Below are 16,492 nucleotides of genomic sequence, written 5' to 3'. Positions count from 1 at the left end.
GGGGTCTGGGTGGTGCAACTGGCAAGTGCACCACCCAGCAAGCACAGCAAGCAGAAGTTGCAGGTTTAAGCCTCACCTGAACCAGTTCTTTTCTTCCAGATAATTATAATTTACTAAATAATTTAGAATCATTAATTTAGATAAAAGATGGCACCTAATGTCTACCTCTAGTAAGAAATTACTTAGTATTAATTATTAAAAATAGTGGATTTATAGCCATAGTATTTAAAGCGATTGTTTGGTTATGTATCGACATGAATAGTCTTTATTGGGATAAGTTTGAAGGAAACAAATCACAATTATATTTGCCAAACATATATTCTGCATACTAATATTTATAGTTTGGTTCAAATATTATATTTTTACTTTTGACAAATGCCTTGGAACAAGTGATTTAATTCATTATTTCCAAAATCTATCATATTGGGATCTATAAAATTTGGAATTGGCAGTAATAATGATGATGTAAAATTATTTATTATTAATATAATTAAGATCAGATGATAAAATTAAAGCTTTTGCAAAAGTTCTGAAAGTTCTTTGATAATAGTTTTAGTTTTTATTATATTATTTTATTTTATTTTCTTTCTAAATTTATATAATCAATTAATTACAAATTTTTTAATTTTAGAATTAAAAACCAATCCACTTAAATGGCCAGGAGAAGGTGGTAAACCAGTAGTTATTTCTAAAGAAGAAGAAAAATTAAAAAATGAAAAATTCAAACTTAATCAGTTTAATCTCTTAGCAAGTGATAGAATTGCTCTAAATAGGTCATTGTTGGATGTTAGAATGGAAGGGTAATTATTATTATTTTTTAAAATTTGATTGTTATTAAAAATAATTATTGTGAAAATGTTATAAATTACTCTGTGTCAATTAGACATAAATTACTGAATTTAAGTAAAAATTCATTTATTCCAGTTTTCTTAATATATGGAAATTTAACAAAGTAATCAGAATTTAAATATTTTTAAATATTGAAAATAAAATTCACCTTCTACTTTGTCAGAACATAGACTTACTCACTTGCTAATAAATTTAAATGTTTTATACTTACTTTCTACGTCTTATGAGTTAGATTACTAATTTTATATGACAGATTTTTTGTGTTATTTTTAACACTTGAATATTTGAAGTTATTTATTGAGGTGAATTTGTTGTGGAGCATTTGTGAATTCAGTCTCAGTAATGCACTGTAACATAACTTGTGCAATGAACTGTAATTTATGAGAAATCATTGCTTAAATTTTTCTGTGTTATATACTGAGTTCTGTAAATGAATTGCAATGGGTAGATATGGCCATGTGAATAAAGTTTCAGCTAGTGCACCAGCTTTTATTCCAGTTATTTAAAATACATAGTACATGCCAAAATTTTTTAAAATATTGATCAATTATCTAACAATGCTGACAACATTTTGCATTTTTTTTGACAATGTTACAGAAAATGTGTTGTTGCAAAGGTATTGCTTTATCAAATATACTTAGTACCAGTTGGTCAATTGTACAGTACTATGTTTTTGATAATTATTACGTAAGTATTTGTAAAAGATGTGAACACAACTCTGAGAGTGATGGCTAATTTTTATTAAACACACACACAAATTTATTATGTCAATCTTAAAATAATTTTTAAATATTTTTTCGTTGAATAATGAATCAATACTTTTCTTACAGTTGTTGGTTTAAAAATATTGAATCATTTTAATAATTACATAACAATATTTTGGACCAAATATATCTTTTAATGAGCAATTATTTATTATAACATTATCACAATTCTGGGTTGCAATTTTTAATCATATTTTTAATTTATTTAATTTAAAATATATACTCTCTTTCCACCTCAAATTAATACTGTAGTGCTTTGCCCCTGTACATAATAGTTTTCCATTAGCAATGGAGTCATGCCAGTCAATTATTGACTACTTTCAGGGAAAAAGTTTTGAATTGAAATAATGTGACTTCCGGTTTGCATATAGTTAATTGGGGCCTTCTGCCCCTAAGGTTTCCATATCTGGTCTTGGATTTCATCTATCTAACTTTGTTCTCAAGATTAACAAAAGATGGACAGGTGGACAACATTGGAAATTTATAGGTCTACAATTTTTCAAATTGCAGTCCAATAATTTCTGGATTGCACACTTCAGAAAAAAAACTTGGAAAAAACAGGATTGAACTGTGACATTGAGCTTTTCAACCTGATGCCTTACTTACTCAGCCATGTCTATTTGTTTCTATTTATTTACAGAACTCAGTATATAATATACAGAAAAGTTTAAGGAATGATTTCTTTTAAACTACTGTTCATTGGCATGAGTTGCATTACTGTGGATGATGGGCAAGATATACTAAAACATATTAAAATTTCAATGAAATCCAGGACATCAGATCTTGGATGTCCTCTTATAAGAAAAATCCAATGGTTTTGTATGTGTTTATTTTTGGACATATGCATTCTTAAATGTTTGCAAAAGTTAAATGTCCAAAAGCTGAACAAATACTGTTGACCATTGATATAATAGGTATAATAGGCATTAGACTTTGAAATAACATGAAATTGAATCTCTTAATCATGTAATTTTAATGTACTAGGCCTTTGCACAGTATTTTTAATAGGGGGTTTTAAAAAAGCATGTTATGTTTTTTCATAATGTAGTTTACAATTTTTACACTAATTATGTAGCAAAATATAGTACAACAGACTAAGGGGGAGCTGAACAGGTACAAAATAAATATGTTGTTATATACAATATACTGTTTTATTTAATTTAAAAATTTTCCCCAAATGGGAGTTAAATCTTTGTGCATGGCCTCACAATGTATAACATCTAAAATTGGTAGGAAAGTTTGTTTTTTACAGTGACTGTGTTACAAAGCATAAAACATTATTTAAAATGTTACAAGCATAGATTAAATAAAAGTTAATTTTCATAAATAATTGTTACCAAAACCAAAACTATCAGAAATCACCAATGCATGATAAAATTTTTTTGTGGGTTGAAAATGTACAAAAAGTCCAAATTTGTTATACAAAACAGGGTTTAATGACATTGAAGTATCAGGTCAGTCCATAAGTTCCTGCGTATTTTAGTACCTTGAGAAAAATCTTGTTTTGCTGTTAAAAATGCCAGTCTAATGTGATACTTTTTACACTGAAGTGTTAAATTGGATCTCATTCATATAATACTATNTTGTACAATATTTATTCTCATCTTTATACAACAACCACAACAGCAGCTATTTCAAATAAAGGTCAATTTTAAAAAATTTTAAATTTTATGTTGTGATTGGTTTTAAAAAAGTTAATGATTCTAAAAAAAAATGAACTATCAGTGAGCTATGTGTATTCTTTAGCCATATCAGATCACCAGTTGATAACTTTAAATTGTCAATTATGTATGTCCTGGTTGTACTTTATGAAATATTCATTTATTTATTTTACAAACAAATGGAAATGTCAGTTGATAATTGATTTCCATCCCCGTTCAACATTTATACCTGCATTAAAAACAAAACTAAAAAACACAATATTTACAAAAGAATACAAATAAAATGTACTTATCATTATTCTTTTAAAAATAAAGAAAATACACATTTAAATAAATTAAAATTTTACAAGTAAATAAATTTAAAATTTTTAAAAAAAAAGAAGAGTAAACAATGAAAATTATTAATATGTTTAAAATAATACAGCTAACCATGTTGTTTATTAATTTATGTGTAGTACACGTTTACATTTACTTTTAAATATAGTAAAATCAATATGTAATAAATGTTACATTTGTTTCAAGTCATTGGCAATCCAGTAAAATAGTAATCTTTGGGAGTGAATAGATGATAAAATGGAGTGTAAATGCAAAAATTATTACAGGTTCTTCTGTTGGGAACTCTCAAACAAAGCCAAAAGATATTTATTATACTATTAAAATATTTACAATATTTTGACCATATCCTTTGTTTTATTTGTTTTGTAGGATCAGTCATATTCTAGCAACTTCATAGTTATTGGTAACCAGAAGACTGCTAAATTTATTTAGAAGAAAATATATCTTGTGAATTTCTTTATTGACCTTATTTAAAGGGAAGGGACAGGCAAGCAGTAGTCAAAAATAGATTGATAATTTCTAAAGTAAATGGATCTCAAGACAGATGTGGACAAGATTGTCCTGCAGAAATTTATGTTATGAAAATTTTATCCAAAAGTACGTAGAAATAAAACATGATACATGTTTCTGAAAAAGACTGTAGTGTTTTTTAATTTGTAGTTGGCATTGGCCCATATATTCAGAATAACATTGTCATATCACCAATATTTATTTCTCATTCTGATGTTTCATGACATATACCATTAACTTATGATAACTTAAACTCAATAGTTATTTTTGGAGTTTTTGTTCCATATTTTTAAAAACTTTTTTGTAAGAAAACACTACTACTATTTCCTATGAACGAGTCTTCATATTTCCATTTTTTTTAAGTTAGAAAAATTTTGCAAATTTTTCATTCAGGAGGGAAAATACCATCTCTAAAGATCTTACTGAATATAACAACAAAGTTAAATAATTGCTAACTGATTTATGTACCTAAAGTTTTATAATTACATAAACCATTTAAATGGGTCTGACCCATCCTGCATAGATGACAATGTCAATTTAGTATCCATATCATTCATTTCTAAATAAATGAAGTACCTGTACCAATTAATAAAAGAATTATATACTGACATATGAGGAAAGTATTAAAAACTTTGGAAAAAATGTAGGAAAATGGTTTATCAGTCAAGCCAAAGCACAGGAGTATTCTTGACTTCAATAAAGGGTCTATAATCTTTCAAATTTATAGATTATTTCTGAAATTTTGTTATTTAATTGTTGCAAAAACAGCTTCTTTTTTCTAAGTTTTTTAAATTTTCAATGATTGATCTATCATCTGATTGACTGATTTAGCACATCTTGGGGTGCTAAATCAGTCAAACACATTCCTCTTTAAAATGGGTAAACTACAATTAACATCAAATCAAGTAACATTATTTTTAAAATACTCATCTTTAATATATTTAGTAAGAAAAACCAATATATTACTACTTATTAATCTGTTTAAATATACCAACCCACAATTTAAGAGGTGGTTGTCATCCTTTCTCCAAATAATCTCTTACATTTAACATTATTAAAATTATTTTTTTACATGCTATCTCTCTCCAGATTTATATCCAGTTCAACATAAGTTGGAAAATGGTTGCTATAAATCTTAGGTTAATTCTTTGTCAGTATTGGAAGAGTTAAAACCAAATTTATAATAGAACCTTCTTGAGGATCAACTTATGTGTAAACAACCTGAATCAGGAAAAGGACTTCTGCCGTTTTAAACTTTTGTGAAAATTCTGGTTGTGTTGTTTTAAAGTTCATATCTCCTATTGGTTGTTAACCACATCCTGAACATTTCTTTTTGACAAACTGGCATCAGTTTCTCATTACAAAGTTTGCCCAAAATTGAGGGTCTTCAGTTCTGGCATTAAAGTCGCCAATTAGCATAACCACATTTAAATTATTTGTAACAGTTTCATTCTAGATACTACTACACGATTCTTGTTCAAAATGTTAAACCTTGTGAATTTGTCATCGTCTTCCTATGATTCCAGTATACTGGAAATAAATTATTATGTCTAATAAAACTTTAACATTTTTTAATAGGTTTTGATTTGAGTCAAGAAAACTTTGAGACACTATCCCAGTTAGAAGGAGAAATATCATATATTTGTGTTGTAACACACTTCCAAATGATAATGATCTATCTATTATTGATTTTTGTTCTACCGATTCTTTCACAGAATTTTTTTTTTTTTTGATGATGATAATTTAATCTACTTAAAAATCAGTGAAAAATTGAACCAAAATTATATATTTAGTATTTTTGAGATGCTTTCTTATTACAGATTTAAAAATGAGAATTTGACAATAGAAGATATGATATTTAGTCTTTGCAATAATTCAAAAAAATTGGAAAGATTGAATAATTTTTTAAACTAACATCTGATGATGATAAATTACAAATGTCAGATTGTTTCATTTTAATAATAAAACTATAATAGATTTATTTCTTCATTTAAGTTATTTTCTATTTTTATGGCTAACATCTTTAGAAACTTGTAAATCTTTTAAGAAAGTGTTTGTATACATATTAAGCACTAGACTCTCTTAAGATATCATAAATGAATCAAATATAGTTTAATGAGAATAACAGAGCTTACTTTGGTTTAATATAAAAATTTAACTTTCAGAAATAATAACGAATTCCACTTTAAAAAATTAATGAAAAATATTCTAACATAATAATACAATTTACATGAAATTTTAGTTTGATTCTGTTAAAAGTATATTATATTATATTACAATGAATTCTGTTAAATTTATTAATGAAATATGAAATGACCATTTAAGAAATTAATGATTGTTAATTAATTTATATTGTCATTATATATAATAGAACTCCGACCATGGCGGGTGGTTTGTTTTCCATTGATCGTGATTATTTTGAAGAATTGGGAAAATATGACGAAGGAATGGATATCTGGGGTGGAGAAAATTTAGAACTTTCTTTCAGGGTAAATTATTATTATTATTTATTTAAATTTTTCAAAACCAATAGTTATATATACATCTACAAAGTAGCTTCAAAAAGTTCCCAGAATTATGCTGGGTTAGTCAATTAAAGACAATGAAAAAGGGAACATGTAATGCATGCCTTAGCTAAACATGTCAGGAATAGAGAAAAGTGTTCAAACAACTCTGTTACTCATTGCAAAGATGACATCAGTTACCATTTACTGAAGATCGTGTTAGTGAGATGTCACAAATGGAGCTGGCAAAAATGTCTGTGGAAGAATGACGTGCAAATATCAAATTTTGTGTGTTATTGGGGAAAAAGTTCTCTGAGACCTTGAATATGCTTCAGGATGCCTATGTTAAATCTGCCATGAAGCATTCTCAAGTTTGACTGGCAAAAATACTTTAATGTGCGATGAGAAAGTATCGCTGCTGATTTGCAAAGTAGTTGTCTGTTGACATTAATGTCTGATGAGAAAGTGTCAGTTGTACATGAGATTGTGAGTTCAGACAGATGGCAGTCAATTGAGCAGATTGCCAAGACAGCAGGAATTTTGGTTGGAAGTTGTCATTCCATCCTGCATGATCAATTGAACATGCATCATTTTGCCAACACATGGTGCCATGAATGCTCATGGCAGACCAGGAAGAGACTTGCAAGATATTGTGTGGAAATCTCATCAAACTGGCCAATAAGAATCTGGAATTTCTTGACACTATCACGGGTGACAAAACCTGATGTTTCTTGTACAATCCTCAACCAAAACGACAGTCTGTGGAATGGAAGCCACCCACCTCACCTCAGTCCATGAAATTCAAGGAGGACAGGAAAGGTTATGTTGGAGAACTTCTTTCACTCCCAGGGATTGTTTACTAAGAATTTATACCTGATGGTCACACAGTCAACAAGGAGTTGTATGTGGACATCCTTCGTCATCTTAGAGAAGCCATCTGCTGAAAATGTCTGTGCCATTGGGAAAACAACACATGGGTACTTCTCCATAACAATGCCCATGCTGGTGAAGCAGTATCTGACCAAACATGGAGTGATCATATTGGAGTATCCTCCATACTCTACAGATGCTTCGTGCAATTTTTACCTCTTTCCCTGATTGAAAGATGCCATCAAAGGACATCACTTCAAGAATGTGGATCAGGTTATACATAGTGTGATATCTGCATTGCATGCACTGTCGCAAGACTGCTTCCAAGAATGTTTTCAGCAGCTATACCAGCATTTGCAAATGTGTGTGGTTGCCAAAGGACAATCCTTTGAAGGACACATAACTTGATTTGTCAATCATACACATACGTTTGAGTAATGAACCAATTCCAGGAACTTTTTGAAGCTACTTTGTATGGAAATTATTAGTTTTTATTTTGGCTTGTATTCAATATACAGTATTTAACTAATTATAATTTTGATACAAAATTATACAAATAAAAATTAATTTTATGTAGAAGTTGTGAAAAATTTAAGAATTAAAATGAAGAATCTAATAACTAAACAGTAACAAATAGCAGCATCCCATAGATCAACATACAAATTATCCTTGTAATCTTGTACAAATGCATTTTGACTAGCACTGTGCCCATTGAAATGCATTTATATAAGATTAAAGATTAAATTTTTTAAGTTATCCTAAATCTATTAATTAAGACATAAAAATAAATTAGTAATGTTTCATAATCCAAATTATAACACACCAGTTTTGGCTTGATCTTTTATCCTTTTTTTTCTATTAATTACTTCTATTTGTTATTAATCTGAATATGGATTAAAAATAAGCCAATTTCAAAATATTCCATTCAAAAGGCATATTTTTGTAATATTAAGGAAGCTCCTGAAGCAAATCTGATTCCAACTGTTTTTATTGGAGTGAAAACTTCTTAGAAAATTCAATACAGGCAATATACTCTTAGTCATTTCTTTTGTTGATTGGTGATGGTAGATGTATAGCTTGAAAACATTTGTTTAGTTTTAAATGTTTTCACTTCAAAAAAAAAGCACTTTGAATTGATTTAGTACAATAAATCATTACAAAGTTTGAGTGACTGTAACAGGTGTAAAACTAAAAATTTTATTATAAAATTCTCTTTTGCCGTTATTGTTTTTATTCATATAAATACATTATTATAATTTCGTTTTTTGAAACCGTGTTTTCGTATTTATTTACTGTTGAACACAAGACTGTGTTATTATTAAAACACTTGGCGTTTATCCACTTTATTCAGTTTATATCAACTGAATAAAGTGGATAAATGCCAAGTGTTTTAATAATAACACAGTCTTGTGTTCAACAGTAAATTATTATAATTCTTCAGTATTATTCCCATTTCTTGCAATTTGGTTTCATTTTATGGTCAGATACCCTTCCAGTCACAGACCCTTCTTCTAATAAAGACTTTGAGGCAGTCATGCACCCATGACAGGTATGGGAAAAAAATGTCCTCTTACTGTTTATGGGGCAGAAAGAGCCAAAACCTGAAATAAAATCCAGACTTGGCTCTAAATAGTAAGACAACAGCATCCAATAATTCCATGTCATCTTCAAAAGAATGACAAAATCTAGTTTGTTCTTTATTGAACACACTGCAAAGGCTACAGCTGTTTCTTTGGTGAACATTTATATAATGAAATCCTCTGAAAGAATAGTCATTCTAAAGATTGAATCATTTTATCTTGCATGGCATAATAAATGAGAATTTTAATATTAGATGATATATTTCAGATATGGATGTGCGGTGGTACTTTGGAAATTGTGACCTGTTCTCATGTAGGACATGTTTTTCGTAAATCCACTCCATACACATTTCCAGGAGGTACTAGCAACATCGTCAATCACAATAATGCCCGTCTTGCTGAAGTATGGTTAGATGAGTGGAAAGATTTTTATTATGCTATAAATCCAGGTAAACTATGTCTTCAAATTATTACAAAATAATTTTCTCTGTCATTAATGATAAACTTATACAAAATATTATAAAAACAGAAACTTTATTTTAATTGTATATGCATTTTTAAATAGTCCACCTTGTTGTTATAAAATGAAAATTACATACAGTTTAACCCGATTATAATGTCATCGGATGTAACAACAACCTTAAAATAACATCAAATTTTTATCGGACCCATGATTTTACTATACTAGATAATGTTAAGGAACACACTTGTAATGACATAAAACCCTGTTTTAACATCATATTTAAGGCATTCTCAGATTTAAAAAATTAGATTACGAATTTTATTTAACAAAGAAAATACAGTACTAAGTGTTCAGTTTCTAAGGCCAGAGTCCATTTCCTAGAACAACTGTGGGTGGTACTCTCACCACCTGACTTCGATGGTCACATCTTTAACCTATTCGATGTTGAAGTTTTGTTGACGTTAAAAAAAATAAAATAAAAATTTTAGGCTTAAATAATAATCGTGTTTACTGTATCGTAAAAAATTATTTTTTTATGTTTCACAAACAAAATAAATNACAAAGTGAGGATTAAAACGCTACCATCAAGATGGCAAGAAATTGTACAAAATAATGGTGAATACATTATAGATTGAAATAAAATTTAATTAAAATTTTTTGTTGCTTTTTTTGTAGATAAAAATGTGCACGAACTTATGGACTGACCTGATATTATATACAAAAGAAGACATTGGCTGAAAGTTAAAGTTTGCCTGTAAATTTTTATCTTGGATTATTATACACTTTTTCTGTTGTCTAATATGTTTAATTAGTCATATAATTTCTCAAAATCAGTGCAAAAGATGAAATTTTTGTGTCTATTTATTTATTAATCTCTGACAAGGCAGAAAGCAAAATTTAATTTTTTCATTTAGAAGTTAGAGCTGTTATGATTGATGTTTATGGAAACTGATATAAAGAAAAATAATCCTAGATATTTAATACAAGAAAATTTAACATTAATAAAATAATTAAACACTAATTTTAACTTAACATATTATTTATTACAGATGTAAATCTAAAACTTATCCAGAAAGTTTGCCAACAACAAGTATAGTAATTGTATTTCATAACGAAGCTTGGTCTACTCTTTTACGTACTGTCCACAGTGTTATCCGTACCTCTTCTCGAGAATTATTAAAAGAAATAATATTAGTAGATGATTATAGTGAAAGGGGTAAGAAAATTAGAATTTATTAAATATTTTACTAATTATTTTTAAATGTAATATTTATAATTACTATATATTTTTTAAAGATTATCTTGGGGAAAAATTACAAAATTATGTTGCGAAATTGGAAGTTCCTGTGAAGGTAATTGATGTTTAATTATTGTATTTTATGGCATATAAGATGCAACCCTATTTTAACATAGAATATTTAGGGAAAAAAAATAATCAGTGTATTAAAGTCATCCCTTGCTTTTGGTATTCAGCCCCAAATTTTTTTTACTGTATTCTGGTTATAAAAGGTTTTACCTTTTATAACCAGAATAATCACACCATAACTAGTAGTTACTTTTGTAATATTCTATACAGTTACTATAGTAGTTACTTTTGAAATATTCTATATAGTAATTTATCACACTTTTATTTATCAGGAAAAAAAAGAGGAGTTTAAAAGTCATTTACAATTAAAATTTACCATTAACATATTTATCTTGAATACTTACAAAAGTTGCTTAGCTATAGCAAAAAATAATATATTTAATTAAATGATAACATTTTTATACAAGAGTTTGGATATTTAGAGGTTACCTGAAGCCTACTGAAGGACATTTGAAGAATTCATTAGCCTCTGGGTAATCACAATTTTGTATAAATGCAAGATTTTTTTTTTTTTTGAAAAAAGTTGTCTTATATTCCATAAAATACAGTAATTAATTTTATTAGTGTAAAGAAATAAATTTTAAAATAAAAAAAATAAGACAGAAAAAATATTTAGTATTATTGCTCCTCATTTATAGGTACTAAGAACAGGAAAAAGATCAGGATTAATACGAGCTCGACTTTTAGGAGCAGCAATTACTAAAGGTCAAGTAATTACATTTCTAGATGCTCATTGTGAATGTACACGAGGTTGGCTAGAACCATTATTAGCTAGAATAGCTGAAGACAGGTTAATAGTTTTTATGAATTATCATTTTCAATTAAAAGAATAAATTTTTCCTTTTTTCTAAACAAATTTTATATTTTAGAACAAGAGTTGTTTGCCCAATAATTGATGTCATCAGTGATGAAACATTTGAATATATTCCTGCATCTGATATGACATGGGGTGGTTTTAATTGGAAATTAAATTTTCGTTGGTATAGAGTACCACAGAGAGAAGTTGATCGTAGGAAAGGTGATCGCACACTTCCTTTGAGGTACATAATCCTTTACTTAATTTTTAATACAAATGATTTTCATTCATTTTTAATAAATAATATCCATGATTCAAAGCAAATTTCTAGTAAAGAAATTAAATTATTTTGAAATTTTAACTGCTAAAAGCAGCATTCTTGATACTAATGCTGCTTCGAAGAAATGATCACACCATACTAAACAGTAAATCAGTGTGATCATTTCTTTAATGTTTTATTCAAAACCAAAAGTTAATTCCAAAGACTAATGTTTCCAGGTTCAAATTGACTAAAAATATTTGATTCTGAATAAAACATTATTGTTTATGGTGTGATTATCTCTAAATCATTTTGATGATTATTTTTCTAAAATGTTTATAATTTTAAAATTAATTTTTACTTAGTATAATATATTTTTCTTCTAACTGTAAAAATAACCTCATTGGTAATGTATATGAAATTATAAGAACAAAAATACCTAGACCATGCAAGTAGTTTCATTTAGAAATATAAACAACAATTTCGAAACTAAGAAAATTCTTAGATTAAACTTCAAGAATGCTTAATTTAATATTTTTATTGACTTTATAAAAAAAAAAAAAAATTAAAGTTTAGTTTAAAAAGTAAAATATATTTACAAAATGTGATGCATAAAAGAAAAAAAAACATGAAATGTAAAAAGAAATTGAATACTTGATAAGAATTTTTTATTTCTAATTCTACAGCAGAGTTCATTTTTATTGAACTCTTGCAAGTTTTCTATATCTTTTATTGAACTCTCTATTATACACCAAGTTTAAAAGTACAGATGAAACAGCAATAAGATCATATTAAGAAAAAAAGGTAGCTCGAAGAGGATTAAAATGGATTATGCAACAGAAACATAAAAAACAACTATTAGTGGTTGCAAATAAATTACATAGTCTCACTTTCATTTCACTCATTCTAATATAACAAATTATATTTAGGTTGTTATGAGTGATAACTTTCATCATTATAAAACTACATGTGCAAGAATACTCTTGAGTTATTTCTTAGGTTCACATGTTTAGGTAAAAACTTTATTTCTGGCAGCAAAATTTGAGTAACATATATAGAAGCATCAAACACAATGGGTCCATTAAAACATTTTTAAAGTGTCTGAATTACTTGATTTGCCATATTTTTGCTTTATATTAGGTAACCAAACAAGTTCTGTCGTTTTTTGTGAAACTACAAAGTTTAAAGAATGTTACACGCAATACACAATAGATGACACTAAAATTCCAGCAATATGTTAATCAAGATTTAATGCTGACTCACCTTATATAAAGAGAAGTAAAAAGGTTATCTCTTAATATTATAAAAATTGACTTGAAGATGAGTACTCCAAACTCTGTAATTTGTGCTTGTATGTTGTATGAGTTTAAACTTGGAACAAGTGCTGTGCAAATGGCTCAAAAAATATGCCAGGCTTTTGGACAAGGTTCTGTTAGCACTCACACCACCCAAAGATGGTTTACAAAATTTTCTTCCGGCAATGAGTCGCTTAAAGATGCGCCATGAGAATAATGTTGAATTACAGGCTGAAATCGAAGAATATTCTGCTCAAACTTGTCAGATGTTAGCACAAAGGTTCTCCGTAAGTGATGAAACTGTCCGTTTACATTTGCATTGTCTTGGGAAAGTTTACAAGCTCAGTAAATGGATACTTCATTAATTGGCACCTGCCAATATTGTGCATATGGTAGACTGCAAATGGAATTGTTCACTATGAACTTATACCATCTGGCCAGACTATTACTGCTAATGTCTACAGTGACCAACTGCATTGAGTTCACCAATCACTTTTGAAAAAACCACCAGCTTTAGTGAACCATAAAGGCGTTCTTTTCCTACACAATAATGCTATAGACATCATGTTGCGCGTGTGACCTCTGACACAATTCAGACCCTTGGATGGGAACCTTTTTTGCACCCTCCTTATTTCCCTGACATTAGCCCTTCTGACTATCACCTGTTTTTAAGGCTAGATAATCATCTGCGAAATTGACAGTTTAGAAATAGAGAGGTTATAAAAACGGAATTAGGTAAGTTTTTCAACTCTAAAAATCGTGACTTTTATAAAAATGGAATTTATAAGCTTGTTTCCCGTTGGGAACAGGTTATCGAATGTGAGGGTGGTTATTTTGATGAATAAATTGTGTTATTTCCTATACATTTTTATGTTTGTTTTCTTTCAACAAAAAACGACAGAACTTTTTTGGTTACCTGATATTAACTATAATGTGTGCATGTATTTATTTAATTTTTTCATGACAAGGTACAGTATTTACTGTATCACTTTTTTATTTTACTGGAAATTCTTTGATATTCGTCTAACAGCTTGTTGATAATGAACTTAAAAATTTAAATCATTGAGCATTTTCATTTGTTAGTACTATTGTTTAAATTTTATTTCTGTTTTGTTTTTAACAGTTAAAAAATTTGCAATGTATTTTGTTGGATTTCCTATCCATTTAACATTTAGAAGTTGAAAGAATGCTAGACTAAAGTACAAAAATGCTAAATATTAAGTTCTTATATATTTTAATTATGATAAAATGTCTTGTAAAATATTTATTCTCATCTTTATACAACAACCACAACAGCAGCTATTTCAAATAAAGGTCAATTTTAAAAAATTTTAAATTTTTTTTTGGGAAAAAAAAATTAGAAAAATAAAAAAAATTTTTTTTTTTTTTTTTTTTTTTTTTTTTTTTTGAAAGATCAACATTCCATTGATAATATCTCTTCCCAGAAATTGCTCAATCAAACTTTATGAGATGGTGGAGTATAGCATCCATCATCTCGTAGCCAATAATTGTGTGCCTAACATAGAAGTGTTGATGGTGAATGTGTGTTTGTATATCATCATTTTTGTGATTGTGTGTACCATATGATCAACAATGTAATACAGATTATAAAGAATTTTATCCAGGTTTTGGTTTGATAATTTTTCATTTTGTACATATAGTTCCACAATGAAACTTGTTACTTCTAAGACATGTCTGTATGGAAGAACATATATGTCATGCTGTAGTGGTTCAGATACACTAAAGTGTATCTGAACCACTTCAGCATGGTATCTGAACCACTCAATCTCTTAACCTCTCAATGATCCAAAAAAGCCCAATCATTATCAACAAATAATTGGGCTTTCAAAAAGTGTACAGTAGGTGGGTCCTAATGCAACTGTTCAACAAAAAGTTGCACTTTGCAACAGAATTTGATAAAATAACCACCTCAATGTGAAATGTGCAATGCTATGTAGTTGAAAGTGATGCTTTTTATCATGTATCATCATAGACAATCATCAGAGAAAGATGTACTAATTTGTAAAGACAAAAATGGAAAACATGAATGGTAGCAATTTTTTGGACCTTCAAGATGTGGTTCTTGTTGATTTTATGAAGTATGGTGCAACTGTGACAATAACTGCCTACCAATTTGTCATTGGGACTTTGCCTGCTTACCCAAGTTGTGGAGCTACTGCATAATTATGGTAGAATTTATGACACATACAATAACTTACTGCATCAGCTGAACATTTTGATGTTGGCAGTGTGTTTCTCACCCCCCATGCAGCCCAAACTTAACAGTCTTAGACTCACTTGTTTGGAAAACTGAAAAAATATTTGCAGGGTAGGGAATTTCTGAGTGGCATCTCTGTCAAAGTTGAAATTGTGAATGGCTAAACAAGCAAGATGCCAGTTTCTATCACCAAGCTATAAAAAATATAATGATAGACTATGATAAATCTCTAAATAAATTTGGTGGTATGTTTAAAAAAATAAAGGAATGGTGTACAAACAAAGCAGTGTGCTATATCTTATCTTTTTCTGTCCTAGGGAAAATGAGGTAAACTTACTTTCTGACTTACTCTCATGTATACAGCTCAACCATGTTCTATCAAAAGAGAAGTGATATACATATATCTTTTTTTCTATATATATATAATAATTTTTAAAATTAATATAATTATATTAGGTCTGTAATAATTTTTATTATTATATTTGCAGATAACAAGGAAGTAAAATTCATCTATTGGCATGAGTACAATTCTGCAATGTTAAAATACAACCAGTATTATCAAAATCAAAATATATTTATCACAGATATACAAGTAAAAAGGATTGTTTTATTGACATATGGAAATAAATACAACATGTTTCATTTATTAATATCTTGAAACCATGCATCAAAGAAATTATTATATCTAAATTTGTTTATAAACTTAAAAAATGACTAGAATACGTTTACATACTTGTAAAATAATATTAGCTACTTCATTAGTTTGGTTAATGGTTGGTGTTTGCTTATTAATGTATTATACTGATTGCATTAACAATGGTTTTGGTTGTGAGAAAGGTGCAAGAGTTTCTAATGTCCAAATCTCGCCAACAACAACTAGGTCACCAAAAGCTCCAAGAGGAGAGTTTAGAAAGTGGAAGAGTCCAGGTAAGGGTTGTTTTATTAATCATTCTATATTTAAATCAAACAATTGAAAGTGTTCATTGAATTAATTTGTGAGATTTGCTAAAAATTATATATA

General features: G+C 28.3%; 2 protein-coding genes across 4 annotated transcripts in view; both read left to right on the top strand.

Moving 5' to 3' along the window:
• Positions 1-16,492, top strand: part of LOC111641080 (polypeptide N-acetylgalactosaminyltransferase 1-like) — a 58,382-nt gene that overhangs the window by 20,427 nt on the left and 21,463 nt on the right. For all 3 annotated transcript variants that reach the window (XM_023387196.1, XM_023387197.1, XM_023387195.1), the window contains exons 3-7: positions 632-800; positions 10,587-10,753; positions 10,834-10,889; positions 11,542-11,693; positions 11,773-11,943. In XM_023387196.1, coding sequence (XP_023242964.1) covers positions 632-800; positions 10,587-10,753; positions 10,834-10,889; positions 11,542-11,693; positions 11,773-11,943 — 715 coding nt within the window. The remainder of the gene's footprint in view (positions 1-631; positions 801-10,586; positions 10,754-10,833; positions 10,890-11,541; positions 11,694-11,772; positions 11,944-16,492) is intronic.
• LOC111641082 (polypeptide N-acetylgalactosaminyltransferase 1-like) lies at positions 3,840-9,636 on the top strand. The gene is made up of 3 exons (XM_023387198.1): positions 3,840-4,207; positions 6,492-6,609; positions 9,343-9,636. The coding sequence occupies exons 1-3, from the start codon at positions 4,155-4,157 to the stop codon at positions 9,553-9,555; spliced, it is 384 nt and encodes a 127-aa protein (XP_023242966.1). The 5' UTR covers positions 3,840-4,154; the 3' UTR covers positions 9,556-9,636.

Source organism: Centruroides sculpturatus, unplaced genomic scaffold (genome assembly GCF_000671375.1).
Source record: "Centruroides sculpturatus isolate CEXI.00-Female unplaced genomic scaffold, Cexi_2.0 scaffold1417, whole genome shotgun sequence".
NCBI lineage: Eukaryota > Metazoa > Arthropoda > Arachnida > Scorpiones > Buthidae > Centruroides > Centruroides sculpturatus.
This window is presented reverse-complemented; position numbering and strand designations above follow the sequence as displayed.

Bases quoted from the DNA above. Each gene is read 5' to 3' on its own strand.
- LOC111641082 (XM_023387198.1), top strand. From the start codon at position 4,155: ATGTGGACAAGATTGTCCTGCAGAAATTTATGTTATGAAAATTTTATC. The intron at 4,208-6,491 runs GTACGTAGAAAT...TATATATAATAG, and splicing joins TATGAAAATTTTATCCAAAA to AACTCCGACCATGGCGGGTG. The intron at 6,610-9,342 runs GTAAATTATTAT...GATATATTTCAG, and splicing joins ATTTAGAACTTTCTTTCAGG to ATATGGATGTGCGGTGGTAC.